Source organism: Megalops cyprinoides, chromosome 14, assembly GCF_013368585.1.
Source record: "Megalops cyprinoides isolate fMegCyp1 chromosome 14, fMegCyp1.pri, whole genome shotgun sequence".
NCBI classification, from domain to species: Eukaryota; Metazoa; Chordata; class Actinopteri; order Elopiformes; family Megalopidae; genus Megalops; species Megalops cyprinoides.
The window spans coordinates 6,483,312-6,501,788 of NC_050596.1; the positions used below are offsets into that span (position 1 = coordinate 6,483,312).

General features: G+C 46.7%; 1 protein-coding gene across 2 annotated transcripts; it reads left to right on the plus strand.

Moving 5' to 3' along the window:
* Positions 1–1,267: 1,267 nt before the first annotated feature.
* On the plus strand, positions 1,268–18,354 carry LOC118789060 (TBC1 domain family member 23). Of its 2 annotated transcripts, XM_036545361.1 has the most exons (19): positions 1,269–1,316; positions 3,621–3,732; positions 7,084–7,189; positions 8,708–8,912; positions 9,319–9,442; positions 9,617–9,741; positions 10,098–10,144; positions 10,297–10,400; positions 10,888–11,010; positions 11,386–11,478; positions 11,582–11,752; positions 12,080–12,122; positions 12,350–12,456; positions 13,185–13,327; positions 13,850–13,894; positions 14,630–14,718; positions 15,038–15,173; positions 15,423–15,617; positions 16,639–18,354. In XM_036545361.1, the coding sequence occupies exons 1-19, from the start codon at positions 1,270–1,272 to the stop codon at positions 16,721–16,723; spliced, it is 2,100 nt and encodes a 699-aa protein (XP_036401254.1). In that variant the 5' UTR covers position 1,269; the 3' UTR covers positions 16,724–18,354. The 2 variants fall into 2 exon arrangements, with proteins under 2 accessions (XP_036401253.1, XP_036401254.1); XM_036545360.1 differs by lacking the exon at positions 13,850–13,894 and having other exon boundaries at positions 1,268–1,316; positions 16,639–16,723.
* Positions 18,355–18,477: the final 123 nt, after the last annotated feature.

The following is an 18,477-nucleotide window of genomic DNA, read 5'->3' on the forward strand; positions in this document are numbered from 1 at the left end:
GTGGACAGGAAAGTATTACGGAACCGTTTCTGCATGTCAATATGCTGTGACATCGTCTATGATCTGAGGAACCTTGCTTTTGTAAAATAGATTTAAAAAGAAAACAAAAACTGGATTAGGTTGGTTTGAGGTTAAAATGCAGCTCTTTGAGTTTCAGCTTCAGAATGAAACCTGACATTAAAATATGGGTCCCCTAGAATGCTTTTGCCTGTTTGTCTTTACCTGAGCAACCAGTCATGTATAGAAATGTGTTAAGATGCTAATTTAAAATGGATTACCTGCATCATGCTTATGGACATGTTTGTGGAAATAATAAAAGCAACCTGATTTGGTGCATCTCCAATACACTTCACTGCCTAGTAACCTCCAACATGGTTGATATAGTTGTTCCAGAAATATCGCAAGTTTTTTTTTCCCCTCCTCAAACAGAAAATGCTGGTATCTGAAATAAAGTAAATTAATGATGACTCTGTCCTCCAACTTTGTAAAGGAAAGCTGTTTTTGTTCACATGGCTCTGAAATGTATTCTCTCTCGAATATTGAGGTTATGACATCAGTAAAAATGCATGTCGGTTAACTACCTGCCAGTATGTTCGTGCGTGTATGCAGACGACTGCTGTTGGATGCAGTGGAAAATGCATGAGAACTCTGCCGTGAAGTTTGGAGAGAGGATTGTTTTTTTCCCCCCCTCTCCGTCTCCGTTTGGTTTGCAACATGTCCTTCGTCTGCAGATGAAGAGGAGCGCATGCCGCGTGTTTCATAGTCACGCACCCCCTCATCTTGGACTGAAGACTGTCTGCCAACTGCACTGAGAAAATTTAAATAAATCTGGACTTGTTTTCTTTTTGTAACTGGATTGCAACCATGTCAATTTACCAAATAAAACGATGCTAAATCTCTGACTTTTTCATTTCATGCACGGTATTTTTAGATGGCTTAAATGAGCTTCACTGCTTAAGTGTGAGGTTGTAGAAGTAGCTTTTGGCAATAGGAAAATTGCTGTGGGTAACAAGTAAGGCATGTACATAGATAAATTATGCAAAGCTGCAATAATGAAATCGAATGTTGCAGTTCAATGTATCATGTCTAGTAACCAGATAAGCCGGAAAATATTGTACGGTATGTAAGTGGCAATAGCTGGTATAGCTGGTTACAAATATGGTTACTAAAGCAACGAATGGAAGACTGGTTCTGGTAATAAATGGAAGCAACAAGTGTTAACGTGAACATTACGACACAAGGCTGACGTTGACGGCAACCTCGACGTGGATGTTGTCAACAGCAATGGCGGATGCAGAAGTACCCCAGGGCAGCTGGTAAGAGCGATCTGACAAGCATAGATAAAAAGTGCACGCAGACATGGTTTTCAAGAGACAGTGTTTTAACTGGACGTAAGGCCGGGAATACGACTGGCGAGAGAGAAATGCGTTGTCTCCCTTTGTTGTACGATTAAAGCGAAACGTCGCCAACGCCGCCTCCCCGGTCCTTCTCTGCGCTAGCCAGATAGATCGCTAACAAAGCGACATGATGTTCAGTTATATCTGCAAGCTCCACAGCACGGTTTAGTTTTATTGTAGCCATCATGCTAACTAGGTAGATGATCGTGATAAGCTCAATCAACTAGCGACAGCTACCTTCCCGTGGACATGTTAGCTATCAGACCATATCTTTGCCTTGCTGCGGAGTTTATTCTTCCCCTCCGCGGCCAGCTAACATTAAATGTGCAGCTGGTTTCCGTAGGGAGAGTAGCTGTGGAAGCCAGCCAGTAAGCTAGCCAGGAAGTTTCGGTGAGAACAGTAACAAATAGATCCCATTGTGTCGATGCTTTTGCTTGCTTACTTGCATTTCGCGTTTTCCCTGGTGTTGACAAAATCGTTGTTAAACTGTATTTTAGTTAGCCTAGTTAGCTCGCTGCGGTAACAGGGAATGACGTGCATTTCTGGGCAACTATCTGTGTAAATTCATATCAAAGAATTCCTTTAGATGATGTCGCAGATTACAGGTTCAGACATGTTCTAACTGGACACAGTCTTTCTTGTAGCTAGAAAGCTAAAATTAGCCATTTAGTGAAGAGTGGCTCCAAAAAGTGAGAGCAGGTATTCTGTAACGTTCTGAGACAGGTGACACGATCCGTGTGAAATCAGTGAAGATCAGCGACACGTCCAGGCAAGATTGAAGCAGAGAATTTAGAGATTCACTTGTCATTGTGAATAGACAGCGAGCTGCGCCACCGGTGGTTCGTGGCCGTGTGTAAGCAGATTGAAAGCTGAACTACGAATGCCCGATTCCGAACGTTTTCTAACTGCGTGTCTCCTGTGTGCGGATGACATTGTTTTAAAGTGAAGGATGTTCAATTCAGTTTTGTGCAACATTTTTGAAAGCAGGATTCTCGTTACATTTCCGCAGTGAAATTCAGAATCAGACGTGTCAATACTTGTGGTAACTAAGGTGTGTTAGGCAATTTCCTTTTTATCACCCTTATGAATAATGACCACGAATTCGGCTGTTTTACACACCACTTTTCTCAGGAAGTTCCTATGTTGAGCAGAGGTAGTTTACCACATCCCCTTGTGTGACTAAGCCAAGGGGATTTTGTGGAAGCCAGCTGACTGTGTCCTTACAAATAACTTAGAGCTGTGCTAGTCCTGCTCTTATACATTTTCTGTGTCAGCCAATAGAAAAGGCTTCCCTGCTACTCAGTGTACTACGAGGCATATTTTCACAAGGGGACTTGGCTGGGCTGGGCCCACCTGACAGCTCACAGGCAGTACAATTCATTGACATAGTCTCTGAATGTGACAGCTTCTTAATGGAAATGTACCCCTCTCAATATATCAACTTCCTGTCCTTTACCCAGTTAAGGGACCAGAGCCAGCCTGTGTAGCACTTCGAATTAACATCTGCCAGCAGCTTGGTTTCACCCAAGAATCTGCTTCATGCTTTTGTGTCTTTGAATTGTACTCAAGTGGTGAGTAAGTACCTTGCTCAAGAAGTATCAGCTATAATGAATTGGGTGCCCAGTTCAGAGTTTGTTCACCTGGGTGAAAGGTCATTGAAATGCAGTATGGGAAATATTTTGTTTGACTCGTGTTGTTTTGCTCTGTGGTGCTGAGACAAGGCCTCTGGCCCTGTGTCACCAGCCCTGACCCGATGAGCCCCTCTGTACATACACTTGCACTCCTGCACAGTTTTCTCAGCTTTTTGTGTGATTGAAGGGACACCTTCCATGTTCTCCTCCTCCACTTTACAGCAAAAGGCTCTCCTGATCATTTGTAGCTTCCTGCATCCTTCCCTCAAGCACTGACCGTGGTTGAGTGTCAGCTTCTTCCGTATAATGGCTGGGGATGTTATGAGAGTTGGCTAGGCTGATCCTGGATTGATTGTGGGGAACTGAAAATGCCCAGTTGCCTTGAGTGCCCTGTAGTTTAGCACAGTAGACTTCGACCTCTCTCGTCCGCTACCGAGTGAGCTGGCTTCATCGGGCAATTCTTCTCTCCGAAGAGGATTTAGTTTCCAACATATTCTGTGTAGCTGTCACTTTATCCCTGTCTCCCCCTGTCTCTCTCCCTCTCTCTTTCTCTCTCCCTCTCTCTCCTTCCCTCCCTCTCTCTCTCTGTCAGGGAGCGGGACCTGGCAGAGGCTTTGGATTCAGGGGGCTGTGATCTGGAAACGGTGCGAAACATCATCCAGGGTCGAGAGCTGCCTGACCCACAGAGGGCCAAGATATGGAAGGTGAGGGGGCGGGGCAGGGCAGGGCAGGGAGGGGCGGGGCATAGCCTGACTGGATGTGCTGAGACTGCGACGAGCGCACACAGTACAGCAATCGCTCTGCACAGCTGCCAGTCTCCACCCCTGTCTGTCATCGTCTGAATTTGTTATAATGCTGTCCTAGCTCAAACCCGTATATCCTGTTGGAGACGCTTCTGTACTGCCTGTTCTACCCTGTGACCTTTTCCCGCTCCTCTGTCTGAGTCTGTGTCTCTGTGCAGTCTGAGCTGCCCTGATATTGATCTGTTATTTGTTAGAGGCATCCCAATGGGGCTGTGAGTTGGGCTGGGAGGGAGAGTTGCAGTAAGGTCCTGATCACAGTGCTGACACAGGCCTTCTCTGCATCTACTAATACATGCTCAGCATCCATTAACCCCCACCCAACATTCATTAACACTGCACAATGTAGACTAATCTGGCTCAACATTGACTAACCACTCATCACTGGCTAATCCTCCTCAGCATACACTCACCACATTTCATATCCACTAACTCTGCTCAACACCTGCTAAACCCTACTCAACGTTCACTAACCCCACACAACATCCATTAACTCAACATCCTCTTACCCTGTTAAACACTCACCACCAGTCCTTGCACAACATCCACAAAACCCGCTCAGCATCTACTGATGCTGACTCTCAACGCCCACTCACCTGTCTTCATACTGACTAACCCCATTTAATATACACTCACCCCTCTTATTATCCATTAAACCCATTCGACATCCCCTAACACCATTCGATATCTACAACTGCTTAATGCAGGCAACCAGGCTGCCAGCATCCTGGAGAGGGGAATATTCTGGCACCGTTATTTACAGTTGTTCATTTGGTCATAGAACTTGCTCTGTATTTTCAGAAGCACCAGTCATTGTAGTGCTGTTTGACCTATCGACATGTTCAGATGTGGCCTGTCAATTCCTGTATGTACTGTGGCCTTTTGATGTGCCCTAATGCACCTTTGTTTTGTATTTCACTGTGGAGAGGAGTGTCTGCCAAACGAATCAATGTTATGTAATGCATCAGTACATATCACAATACCATTTAATCTAGAGCTTGCGCCAATTATGTGTACTTCCACTGATTACACTGCGTGGAGTCTCCCAACCGTAAGGATAATACTGAAAGCTTTTGCAGAGTGTATTAATGTGAGTGTTTTTAACTGTGTTTTGGCTGATGGAAGGATAATGTTGAAAAGAGCCCCTTAATTGTGTTTTCCCAAACTGCAGTCAGGGTAATCGCCATTTATTGATGTCTTTGAACCAAGTGTGGTCTGGGACCCAAGCTTTATGGCCTCAGGAAAACAAGAGTAGAGGACGCTGGGCCAGGAACTGCTACACAGGGGCGCTTCTTGCTTTTCTCCGGGAACTGAATCTCCTTTTCCAAAGTGGGGTTACGTTCCTGAGCATTGGAAAGTGATTAGATTTCTTACAAAAATACACTATATGGCCAAAAGTATATGGACACGTGACCATCACACCTATATGAGCTTATTGGACATCCAATTCCAAAACCATGGGCATTAATATGGAGTTACCCTCCTCCCCACCTTTGCAGCTATAACAGCCTCCACTCTTCTTGAAAGGCTTTCCACAAGATTTTGGAGTGTTTCTGTGGGAATTTGTGCCCATTCATTCTGTAGAGCATTTATGAGGTCAGGCACTGATGTTGGATGAGAAGGCCTGGCTTGCAATCAGTGTTTTAATTAATCCCAAAGGTGTTCAATGGGGTTGAGGTCAGGGCTCTGTGCAGGCCACTGGAGTTCCTCCACACCAAACTCGTCAAACCATGTCTTTATGGACATTGCTTTGTGCACAGGGGCACAGTCATGCTGGAACAGGAAAGGGCCTTCCCCAAACTGTTGCCACAAAGTTGGAAGCATACAGTTGTCTAAAATGTGTTTGTATGCCGTAGCATTAATGCTACCCTTCACTGGAACTAATGGGCCTAGCCCAAACCCTGAAAAACAGCCCCAGACCATTATCTCTCCTCCACCAAACTTTAGAGCAGGCACTGTGCATTCCAGTAGGTAACGCTCTTCTGGCATCCGCCAAACCGAGATTCGTCCATCAGACTGCCAGATAGTGAAGCGTGATTCATCGCTCCAGAGAATGCATTTCCACTGCTTCAGAGTCTAGCGGCGGCATGCTTTGCACCACTCCAGCCGTCACTTGGCATTGCGCGTTGGGCTTGTGTGCAGCTGCTCGCCCATTTCATGAAGCTCCCGACGCACAGTTCTTGTGCCGATGTTGCAGCCAGAGACAGTTCGGAACTCTGAGTGATTCAACAGAGGATAGGCGGTTTTTACATGGTACGCGCTTCAGCACTTGGCGGCCCCACTGTAAATTTGCATGGTCTACCACTTCGTGGCTGAGCTGTTGTTGCTCCTAGACACTTCTGCTTGACAATAATAGCACTTACAGTTGACCGGGGCAGATTTAGCAGGGCAGAAATTTCGTGAACTGACTTGTGGCAAAGATGGCATCCTATGACAGTGCCACATATAAAGTCACTGAGCTCTCCAGTACCAGGACCCATTCTACTTCCAAGGTTTGTCTATGGAGATTGCATGGCTCTGTGCTTGATTTTATGCACCTGTTAACAAGCGGTGTGGCTGAAACACCTGAACTCAATAATTAGGATGGGTGTCCGCATACTTTTGGTCATGTAGTGCAAAAATGTAGTAAATATATAGTAAATACTGTAGTATAAATATGTCAGTTTAAATGAAGTCAAATGTTAGTAAGATATTAATACTGTGTGAACGCGTGTAGTGTTCAGCATTGTCAAGGTTCAGGAAGTTAAGGACACAAAGAATAGTGAGATGGCAGGTGTGTTTTTCATGTTGGGGTGAGCAATACAGCGCTCACACACACAGAATAAAATCAGTCTTCTTCAGCTCCCTCTCACAGTGTGACTGTATGAAAATGACAAACTCAGAAAAGAATCTTGTGGCTTTTTCAGGCTTTGACTTATATGCCACTCTTTAGCATAGCCTCATATTCACTACACAGTTGGAAATGTGGGCAGTCGTTGTGAAACAGGAACAAGCTGTACACATTTTATATAGACCAGACACTCAAGGTAATTTGCAGACCAGCTAAATCAACTTCCTGCCAGTCACCCGGTGGCCAGGAATGATGACTGGCTGACTTTTGGTTGCAAGGACGCAATGTGGGCATCATCGTGTTGGTCAGCCAGCCATGCATAGCAAGCCTGTAATGCGGCACAGTTTGTCATATTACTTCTAAAATACTGGCCCCGGCACCACCCCAGTGACACGGCTGACTCTCCGCCTCTCTTTGATTGACAGATCGCTCTGAACGTCGCTGGGAAAGGGGATAGCCTTTCATCATGGGATGGGGCCTTGGACCTGCCCGAACAGACTGTAGTTCACAACAGGTGCCAGCAGCTGATTGGTGAGTGGGAGGAGCTGGAGGAGCACAAAGTTGGGAAAAGTTTAAGGGCTTGAGATTATGTGGAATACAGCAGTTCACTGGCATTGTGGATAATGTTCTGTGTTTTCTTACTGGAGGGCAGAGGGCCCACTCTTTACTGTATCACTAAAAAGGAATATTGATACCAGTAAGCTAACTTTTACAGTACTGGAAACTGACACCTGATTGATTTGGATTGTATTAAGTGGATACTGTATGAAATTTAAATTGTATTTAGGAATCATTGACTGCACTTGCATGTTGTAATTTCAGTTGAAATTAGTGCATTTAGTGATCTGTCTGCCAGTGTTCTTTTTGGTGTAATTCATAGTACCGTCTTAGTGGTAAGTAAGGTCTCAACATTTATATAAAAAATCGGCTTTGCTGTAGATACTTTTTTGCTGATGAGCTTTTTGCTAAGCTTGTATCCCAAAGCTGACAAGAATGCCAATCCTGTTACACAGTGTTAAGACTCGTGTTGCTGTCTGCTGAGTGACATCGCTGTGAGCAGGGGAGGTAGTAGACGCACTGGTGTGTGAAGTCCCTACATTGAGACGTGCCCATAGGCCTGCTCCTTGCCGTTTCATGTAGACTGTGAAGGTGTGGCACCCTCCTGCCCGCTGTGCTGCTGCATCTTCTTCCAGGTCCCAAAACGATGCCCCCCTCAGCCCTGGGGCTAGGTCCTGCAGAGCTCTGTGCTGCTAACAGCCTGCTCTTTGTTACGGGGGGATTTCAGCAACAACAGGGCCGCAGTGCTGGAAAGAAAGAGCTCAACCCCACAGGCCCCACACACATGGCACGCACCATAGGCCCCTGCACACATGGCAGGCCCTAAGCCTAACCCGAGGGCAGCAGGCCCAGCCTGTTGTTAGGGAGAAAGGGAGAGAGACAGAGGAAGAGATTCTATAGATTCTGTATAGCTGTACTTAGATTGTTTACATTACTGCTTTGGTAACACTGTTATTGTCCTGTCAATAAAGCATCATTGAATTGAGTAGAATTGAATTGTGTGGGAGAGAGATACAGAAGGAGAGGGACAGATGAGAGAGAGAGAGAGAGAGAGAGAGAGAGAGAGAGAGAGAGAGAGAGAGAGAGAGAGAGAGAGAGAGAGAGAGAGAGAGAGAGAGAGAGGAGAGAGACAGAGAGCTGCTGTCAGCTGATCTCAGCGAAAATAGATTTACTCTTGTTTTGTAATAACTCAGTATTAATAATATATGGTTTAGCTCTAACTTTACTTCCTATATAAACACTCTTTATTTTAGCATCCATGGGAGCAAAGTAGATGTATTCTTCCCACAGATTTTAAAAGTTCATACATCTTAAAATATGATGCTCATGACCTGTAGATTATGTTCAGTCGTTGTGTATTTACTGCTGATTTAGTGCATTCTATTTTGACCTGACTGCATTTGGTGACTGCATTGGTGGCACAGTGGGGACAGTGCGTTCCCTGGAGTTACGACCTCTGACCTTGCAACCATGTGATATTCCTGCACCCAGATCAGCTGGAGGTGGCCAAAGATGAGGGGACAGACATGCTGGCTGATGTGGAGGCAGTTATTACCTTTTACTGTAAGTCCCGGAGCATTACCTTCAGTCCGGAGCTCAGCTGGCCAGACCTGCTGAAGCCCCTGCTGGGCCTGCCACTGCCGCGCAGCGATCTCTACAACTGCTTCTACGCCCTCATGAACAAGTACATCCCCAGGTGAGCTGCCTCTATCAGCGCACAAATGCACACACACACTGGCACACAGGTGTACATGTATATGTGTGGTGGTGTGTGTGCGTTTGTCTAATCTGTTGTGTATGCATGTATCTGTGTCTGTGTTTTTCTATGTGTGTGGGTATATATGGTGTGCATTGTATGTGTGGTGTGTCTGTGTTTTTGTATTTGTGTGTGTGTGTGTGTGTGTGTGTGTGTGTGTGTGTGTGTGTGTCAGAGCCTTGACTCTCCTCTGTGTGAGAGAGTGTGTGTGTGTGTGTGTGTGTGTGTGTGTGTCAGAGCCTTGACTCTCCTCTGTGTGAGTGTGTGTGTGTGTGTGTGTATGTGTGTGTGTATGTGTCAGAGCCCTGACTCTCCTCTGTGTGTGTGTGTGTGTGTGTACCTGCAGGGACTGTGTGCGGAAAGGTCGACCGTTCCACCTCTTCAGGCTGCTGCTGCAGTACCATGAGCCCGAGCTCTGCTCTTTCCTGGACACCAAGAAGATCACCCCCGACTCCTACGCCATCAGCTGGGTAACCGCCCCCTGCCACTCCCAGCGGGGATCACACAGCCCTCTCAGAATAATACATCAGTAGCATGAGATTTCCTGCTTTTGTTCAGTCTGAAATGATCTGAATGCTGTCTAAAGCAGTGTCAGCGTTTCAGTGTGTGTGTGTGCTAAGGCGCTGTTTCTGTTTCCTTTCCAGCTGGGCAGCTTGTTCGCGAGTCACTGCAGACCTGAGGTCACCAGGGCCATGTGGGACGTCTACCTGCAGCAGGCCGACCCCTTCCTCATATTCTTCCTCATGCTCATCATCCTCGTCAATGCGAAGTAGGCACCGCCTGGCATCCAGATGGTGATGCACCATCCGTAATAAAAATCTTTAATGGGCAGCTGCACTAATTCACTGCTGAATCTATTGGATCAGTAGAATACTTTGCTATAAAAGTAGTCACAGCTACTGTTTGATGTAAGCATCCTACTCACACTTGGATACTGTGATACAACAGAGTACAGTGATGTTTATTAATCAAACCTCACTTTCACTTGTACTGATGAGGTAATAATTCTGAATTTCCTTCCCCTTTAAAGATAGCATTCTATGCCAAGAAGGGGACAGTGATGCTTATTAATCAAATCTCACTTTATCAATTATGTTTCAAAAATTTTTATCTTCCCCCCTGTAGAGACAGCATTCTCACTCAAGAAGGAGACAATAAAGAAGACATTATCAGTAAGTTCTCTAGTTCTGTTGTCAATTTCTGACTCTTTCCTGCCTGGTGATTTGATTTTGGGTGGTTTTATATTGGTTTTTGTGTGTTGATGTGTTTGTTTGGCTGTGTGTGTGTTCGTGTGCGTGTGTTTTTGTGTGTGTGTGTCTCTCAGAGATGCTGGAAGGCTCCCCTGCACACCTGGAGGCTGAAGACATTGAGGACCTGTTCTCACTGGCACAGTACTACTACAGCAAGACCCCAGTGTCACTCAGGAAGGTAAAGTTCACGGCTGGCCACGCTGTCACTCAGGAAGGTAAAGGTCACACATGGCTGTGCCTTCACTCAGCCTACTTACCCATGTGATCTGGAACGTCCCCACCCACAGATTTCCTGTAATAATACCTTACTATCAGGAATTCAGGTCATTTGACTGCCTGTGGCAGTAACAGAATGCAGCTCACAACGTGTGTGTTATGAATGATACAGGTCCAACACTGCCTTTGGCTGGCAGGTAACTTTTGAATTTTTGTAGTTCCACCCAGAAATGTTTAGAAAAGAAGGCAATCATAAGCACATTCGGAAACTGTTACAGGTACAGGATGAGAAGAAAAAAGAACATATAAACACACTATTTAGATTCCCTGTGTGTGATGTGTGATGTATTGTAAAGATGGAACAAGAAAAGGCTGGTTGAGTGTCAAAGTGGAGCCTTCTGTCAATATGTCTGTCTGTCTCTTCTGTCTGTGTGTATTGGACAAAACAGGAGAACCAGAACTTGTTTGGCAGCAGTTTGGTGGCCCTGAAAGAGGAGGACATGGACCTGAGCCAGGCCCTGTGCCTGCCTGTGTCTGTCCCCGAGATCCTGCAGGCCAACCAGCTGCAGCCGGTGAGCACCCGGGGGGCGGAGCTGTGGGGCGATGAAATGGCCAGAGTAGTGGAGTAGAGAAGGTAGTGCGCTGAGAATGAAATAGCCATGAAGGGTGAATGGAATGGGGTCAACATGTGGGTTAGCGCAATAGGCCATATAGTTTAATGAAATGGCTTGAATTATTATTGAACTGTTGAGTGAAATATGGTATGTGAATGAACTATAGACAGTGTGGGTTATTTGTAACAGACCATAATGGAATACAGACAGGGTGGAAAGTGACCGTATTTGGGTACAGTTAGGAGAGTGAGAATGTGTGAGAATGGGCTGGATAGCTAGATGCATTCAGTCTACATGCTGTATCCCCCTTTTTTTTTTTTTTTTTTTTTTTAGGAGGGGGTGCGGTTCTTTGTGGTGGACTGTCGCCCAGCGGAGCAGTACAACGCCGGCCACCTCTCCACCGCCTTCCACCTGGACTCTGACCTGGTGAGAGCCTGCGCAGTGTGTGAGAGGAGGGGTAACGGCGTTCCATTTCTGTGCCTCTCTGAGGAACCCCTCTCCAACCCGTGTGTGTGTGTGTGTGTTACAGATGCTACAGAACCCCTCCGAGTTCGCCCTGTCGGTGAAGTCCCTGCTGGAGGCGCAGAAGCAGTCCCTGGAGTCAGGCTCCGTCGCCAGCGGCGAGCACCTCTGCTTCATGGGCAGCGGGCGTGAGGAGGAGGACATGTACATGAACATGGTGCTGGCGCACTTCCTGCAGGTCAGCGTTCAAATGGGCACCGTGAGGATGTGTGTCAGTGTGCTTTACCAGTAAAATAAGGACACATTAGTCTTACCTTTCAGAGTGAAGACGTGTGTGTGAATGTTTTACCACCAAAGTGAGGACATGTGTATTAATGTGTTTTACCTCCAGAGTGAGAATATAGATTTTAATGCGTTACTTGTGGAGTGAATGGTAAATGAATTTCTGGACTATGTTCCACAGTATTGGCTCAGCATCTGTTTGAATGATAATCTTTCCCCTTTGCTCAGTCTGCAAGCACAGAAAAAAATACAGTGTCTGAAAGTATCACATTTTCTGTTACAGAAAAACAAGGAGTATGTCAGCATTGCTAAAGGGGGATTTATGGGTGAGTAACCAAACGTAAACCATTCAGTCCAGAGTTTTCTCATGATTTAGAAGGATAATGTTTTGGCTGAAAAACAGCGACGCTAGTCTTTGGCACTCGTAGCTTCTGAGTTGAGGGAGAGTATGTGGTATGTGGTGGTGAGGAATGATAGTAATGTGGCATGTAGTGGTAAGGAATGTGGGCCTCGGTATCAGCGGTGTGTCACTCTCTGTGTGTCTGTGTTCCAGCTCTGCAGCAGCATCTGGCTGATATTAACGTGGAGGGCCCAGACAATGTGTATGTGCACTGGATCGTCAGCACCTCGGGGTCCCATGGTAGCCTCAGCTCTGCCGACGTGAGTTTGCACACCCTGGGGCTGGGAAGCGGGCCTGGGGCCGTGGGAATAACTGAGTGCTAGACCCCGCACCCAATCCCAGAATCCCATTCCACGCTCAAAACCCTCCCACAGTCCCAGAATCCTGTTCCACCCTTAAAACCCTCCCACAGTCCCAGAATCCTGTTCCACTTCCAAAACCCTCCCACAATCCCAGAATCCTGTTCCACTTCCAAAACCCTCCCACAAATCCCAGAATCCTGATCCATTCTCAAAACCTGCCCTCAATCCCATAATCCTTCTCCACTGTGTGAACATGGAACAGCTCTCAGTTCAGCATACCTTTTCTTCACTCTTGAAGTTAAAATGTTACTCTTCTTTTCCAGCTGGGAGTATTGATTCCACTGCTGTGTTGATAACTCTCTGAATGCTTCCTGAGTAAATCTGTCTCATTTCCTTTCATTCCCTCTCTTGGATAAAAACCTCCTGTTCTTGTCTCTTACTGTGAATGGCAGCACTCCAGAAAACGGTTTCTTCAGGTAAATAGTAGAGAATTTGGGGTAGTGCAAGAGGTCCTCTGTTAGCTTGACCCACAAGTTACTGATTGAATATTGAAAACACAGACATCAAGCGACAGGTCTGTTTAAGGCACATTTGAAACAGCAGAATAAATCCACCTGGTCCGTAAATATCCCGGGTCCCATAGCCCGGTAAACAGACTCACACCTGCCTCCCTCTCTGGCTCGCAGGGGGAGACTGTGAACGGTGTTGGGGACAGTAAAGGAGTTAAGTCACTGGTCAACAAGATGACCTTTGCCCTTAAGTCCAAATCCGTGAACGTGAAGGAGAAGGTCATCAGCTTCATCGAGAACACCTCTGTCCCAGTAGACAGGTGAGTCCCACCCGCCCTTAACAAGAATGTAATGATCATTCCAGCACTTCATGGCTCAGAACTTACTCCAGTTGATGTCTTTTTTCAGGACAGTGTTTATTTTTCTCAGATCTCAGATACTGCATCTTCAGAACATTATCATTACTTACCTATCTTTGTACAGGAGATCCTCACCATTCAGAGAGGATGTTCTAGAGATATTGGTGAATGTAGAGATCCACCATTACTGTATTGACAATAAAGACTTAAGATCACAGGGAATCTAATCTTGACACAAAAAACCACCTTTGCATTATAAACGCAATGTAGAAATGCTATAAGCATGTCTAATATGAAAAATAAATACAAGAAGGACATCTGGGCCGGCTGTGTGGCCCAGGAGTCAGAGAGTGATGCACTGTTTGAAATCGAAAGGGGGTCTCCTGTACACATTGCCGTTTGGTTAGTTCTCATTGTAACTGACGATACTGTTAATGTGCAGTCCACTCCCCTCCTCAAACCCTCTGCCTTATCTCACGATAGAATGTCTTTCACTCTGCCCTGGCCAGAGAAGGGGAATCTGGATCGGTAAGAGTTACCCAGCGCCCGTCTGCCCGGCGGCATGAGCACCGGCGCCCAGCTCGCGACCGATGCGGGTGGCACTGCCAGCCTGGGGGACGGCCTCCCGCACACCCGCGCGCCCGGCGGAACATACGCATACACCTGCGCACATATCCAGCCAAACAGCACCGTTTCCCCAGGGTCTCAGTGCCACCGGCGCGGCCTCGCTGCTCTGACCTCACTAACACAGCACCCGGCCTCATTTAACCCGCTTGTTCAGGAGCTTCACCTGTCCTGTGGGTCTTCGTTCCAGAGCCTGCGGTCTCGACTAACCCCTAACCCCCGGAGCAGCGCAGAGAGAGCAGCCTGCTCAGGGTAGCAGGAGCCTGCAGCTCAGTGTGTAGTTTAGCCTCTGTAGCGGAGAGGTAATGGCCATGGCCTGCGTGTACTTACAGCTGTGCTCTGCTTGTGTGTCCTGCTTATGTCACCGTCAATGTGGAGTCTCCTCCCGGTCACAATGAGCCACTCTGTCACTAATGCAGACCGCGTCGCCATGGTTGTTATCTCCAGGACGTGTGCCGCTGCTCGTCTGTCCAGTCTTTGTTATTAACCGCTTTCCTTCCTCCCATAGCGGGTGGTTCTCTGTCGTTCCAGCTCTGAGGGACGGGGAGGGCCTTGTGGTGTTCGTGGCGACGGTGTGCCGTCACGCCCGCTGTGTGTCGGAGCTCTGTCTCACTCTGTGTTCCCCCCGCTCCCCCACAGGCACGTCAGCAGCAGTGACCGTATAGGGAAGCCCTACAGGGGGGTCAAACCGGTGTTCAGCATCGGAGACGAGGAGGAGTACGATACGGGTAAGCGGACGCCGATCTGCACACGTCCCTAAAGCCACTGGCCTCTGGACTGTAGCCCACGGAACCCTGCGACCTTCAAACAGCCGAGGACACAGAGTCAACACCTTTCCCACAAAACCAGTTTAATGGAGATGTAACAGAGCAGCAGCAGCGGAGCGCCACCTGTAGATCGTTGGGGGTGCTTGTGTTAGTCACACAGACTTTGGCTTGTCTTTTTCCCAGTATTGATTTGTACCTCCGGTGACAGTAGGCTGAAGCACAGAGGCCTGTGCTGGTGCCACTCCAGGCCTGTAATCGGAGCCTCTGTGTGTGTCTGCAGATGAGATCGACAGCTCATCAATGTCTGACGACGACCGCAAGGAGATAGTGAGCATTCAGACCTGGATCAACAAGCCAGACGTCAAGCACCACGTGCCATGCAATGAAGTGAAGGAGACAGGGCACATGTTCCCAAGGTCAGCCTGAAGGGGGCGCTGTGCGTGCAGTGTAAAATTCCTCAGTTTTAGATTATGAGTTGACAGACATTGTAGGAACTGTTTATTAGACTTGAATGGTAATGTCCATGAACCAACGGATTGATACAGCGTCAGTGTTTGATTTGTAATATTTTTAGCTGTGTGAGACCGCACCATGTCTAGGCGCACAGCAGTAACTCCGCACATGTGCCTGTCCCTGTCCCTTGGTCCTCGGCTGTGTCTGCGCAGTCACCTGCTGGTCACGGCCACCCACATGTACTGTCTGCGGGAGATCGCCTCGCGGAAGGGCTTCGCCTACATCCAGTCCCGCCAGCCGCTCAGCTCTGTGGTCAAGATCACCTCCAAGAAGAAGCACCCGGAGCTCATCACCTTCAAGTTTGGGAACAGCAACACGGAGGGTGTGGAGGTGCTGGCAGTGGAGAGGTACGAGCGCCACCCGCCCTCAGACCAGCTCACTTCCCACAGGCCCACCGCGCAGAGGTTCATAGAAGGGGAGAGGAGGCTGTTAATCCTCACTGGCTTCCTTTGTTAGCATCCACCGCTTCTCGTTTTTCCTAGTATGTGACGGCCTGCTGTGCTGGCTTCAGACTTTCCTGTGGAAATTTACATGGCCCCACTGTCTCTCCCCTTGAGTTTAACAAGTTCCCTCGGACCCCCTGGTACCTTCCCAGAAGTCCCAGAACTGTCAGTCTTTGTCCTGGGTGGGGTTGTTGGTGGTCCTCCCATATTTGTACTGTCTAGTCAAGTATCAAGAGTATCAAGAACTTTATTTGTCACATGCAGTTATAAACAGTACACAACCTGCAGTGAAATGTGCAATTGGTCCAACTCCATCAACTGTGCAAAGTAGCAGAGATGAAAATAAATTAAATTAGATAAGAATAGACAAAAGGAGAAAAGTATTTACATACAGAATAAAAAACTAGTAAGTAAAATGTGTACAATAAGAATAATGAAAATAAAACTAATAAACCTAGAAAGTATCACCGCATTTAAGTCCAGAGTGTGTGTTTACGATGAGCGTGGCGGGCATGTCCGTGTTGAGAAGTCTGATGGCCTGGGGGAAGAAGCTCCTCCTCAGCCTCTCAGTCACAGTGTAAATGGCACTGAAGCTTTATGCTGTGAAAGTCCCTCACAAACAGTTATTGTGTGGGGCTGATATACACCCACTACGAGAGAACTCCTGGTCTTCACCCACCCAGGTCTGCTGTGAGAAATCTACCCTTACTGGTTTAGCAGGGGGTAGATTACCATAAACAAAAGGGTTTAGGTTTCTGTAATCTTCTATAAGGCTGTCAGTGCACCCTTCAGCAACATAATAAACATGTATATGTATGTGCCATAATTTAATTTAATATCATTATATAAATTATATTTTAATATGATTATGTTTTAATCACATACAGCTGCCACTTACACTTGATGTTTGTTCTCTCCCTCCTAGGTACCTGATACCAAACGCAGGCGATGCTACCAAGGCCATCAAACAGCAGATCATGAAGGTGTTGGATGCGCTGGAAAGCTCGTAGCTGTGTGGGGGGTGAACGACAGCGCCCCCAGCTGGCAGCGTGAGGAATTGTAGAGCGGTCAATGCGAAAGAGAAGGAGAGGGTGGTGGCCTACGATGTTTGATACTAAGCCCAGCCCCCCTGTGGGAAGGGAGGCCCCAGCCTCAGGGCTTCAGGCCTTCGGAGCTGTGGGGTCGCATGTGAGACAATGATACCCATTGTTTCTCTTTAAAAAATATGATTTCAAAAATTATTTTTTGTTACCTTTAAAAAACCAAATTATTGAAAGATGGTGGGATGTGACTGGGGCTAAGCTGAATTTTACTGGTTTGTAAGGCGCCTTTCTGTCGCCTTGGAAATAGCTCCTCAGCGCTGCTCTTTAACAGGCAAATGCACAGGACTTAACGATGACAGAGAGGCTTCAGGAACTCTGTGGAGGATTTCTGATGGGAAGGTCAGACATTGACTACTTTTTTTTTAATTTAAGCATCCAGTAATTATTTTGGCATCTGTGACTACTGGCTGAGTGATGGCTGAAGAGTGTAGATATTTGTGTTTGACAGCTATCTCAGAGAGCAGGTTTGAAAGGGGGCACCGAAATTCATTCCCCTTACCCTGAAGGTCTTAATCTGGGTATCAGAGATGCGAGGGTGGTGTTTACTTTTCACACAGGCCACTCCTGTACACAGGTGAAGAGAGAACGTGACACAGAGCACCTTGACGTAGAGGTGGTGTTCATTGTGATTGGACTAGCATTATGTCCCTCCTCAAGAAAAGACTGAAGTTTCCGCGTATTCGAGGGGGATTGAATGTTTGCGAAGGGGGTGTTCTTTCACATTCACCCTCTAAAAGTTCTGACTCAGTTTGTCGCAGGTGTCCATATTTTGAAATGTGTCGTTCAAAGTTGTTTTTGGCTTCTGGCCTTAACCTTGAAATGAAGAGGGTTGGTGTAGCTACTGTAAATACTGTAAACTGGTGTTATATATGAACACACTTTAGGAGGAAGTCAACAGGGCAGGCAAGGTGAGCGAGTGGCATTTAACCTGTTTCTGACTGAATAACTCGGTGTATTAAGGCTCAGTTTGAGGAGAAACCGCACAGCTCTGGTTTTAGGGGTTCCCTGTTTTCTGACACGCTGCCCCTTGCAGCTATGCCTAAGTGTGATATGGAGTGATATGTAGTATTGACCAGAATGATCAGAATGAAGCTTGAGAGAAAGTATCACATTATTTTGATTGAAAGAAAAAAAAATCCTGCTCTCCAAACTTTTTATGGCTTTCCTGTTGTAACTGGGTTTGTATGTTCAGGATTCTGTACCCTGTGATCCCCCCACTGGAAATTTGGCATTGTTGCGATTCTGTTTCTGGACTCGCTCCAGCCGGACTCATTCACATAAAGCTGTAATGGAGAAGAGTCTGGGCTGGACACCAGCTTCCTGTCCGTCTCCCACACACTATGCAAACAGGAAGAGGAGGAGGGATATGCAGGCGATGCTAACCCCCCACCCCATGCTCAAAGCAGTGAATTCATTTTCAAATAGGCCATATCAAATAGCTTCAGCTTTTTCTTTCTGAATTTCCTGGGACAGTTTATTTTGTTAAATGCACCTTATAATACCATTTTTGTAACCCTCTTTGTTGTAATAAATTTACAGATGAACCAAACTTTTTGTGATTGTAAAGTGGTTACACAAGTAAAAAAAAAAAAAAAAAATCATGATTGATTGTGAATTTATGTGTTTGTTACATTCAGATTATGAATACATATGCAACAGTA

What these genes read in the sequence shown, in the direction of transcription:
- LOC118789060 (XM_036545361.1), top strand. Translation starts at nt 1,270, where the DNA reads ATGTTGTCAACAGCAATGGCGGATGCAGAAGTACCCCAGGGCAGCTG. An exon ending in CGAGGAGGAGTACGATACGG is followed by an intron (nt 14,719 to 15,037) that starts GTAAGCGGACGC and finishes GTGTGTCTGCAG; the next exon opens with ATGAGATCGACAGCTCATCA. An exon ending in ACAGGGCACATGTTCCCAAG is followed by an intron (nt 15,174 to 15,422) that starts GTCAGCCTGAAG and finishes GTGTCTGCGCAG; the next exon opens with TCACCTGCTGGTCACGGCCA.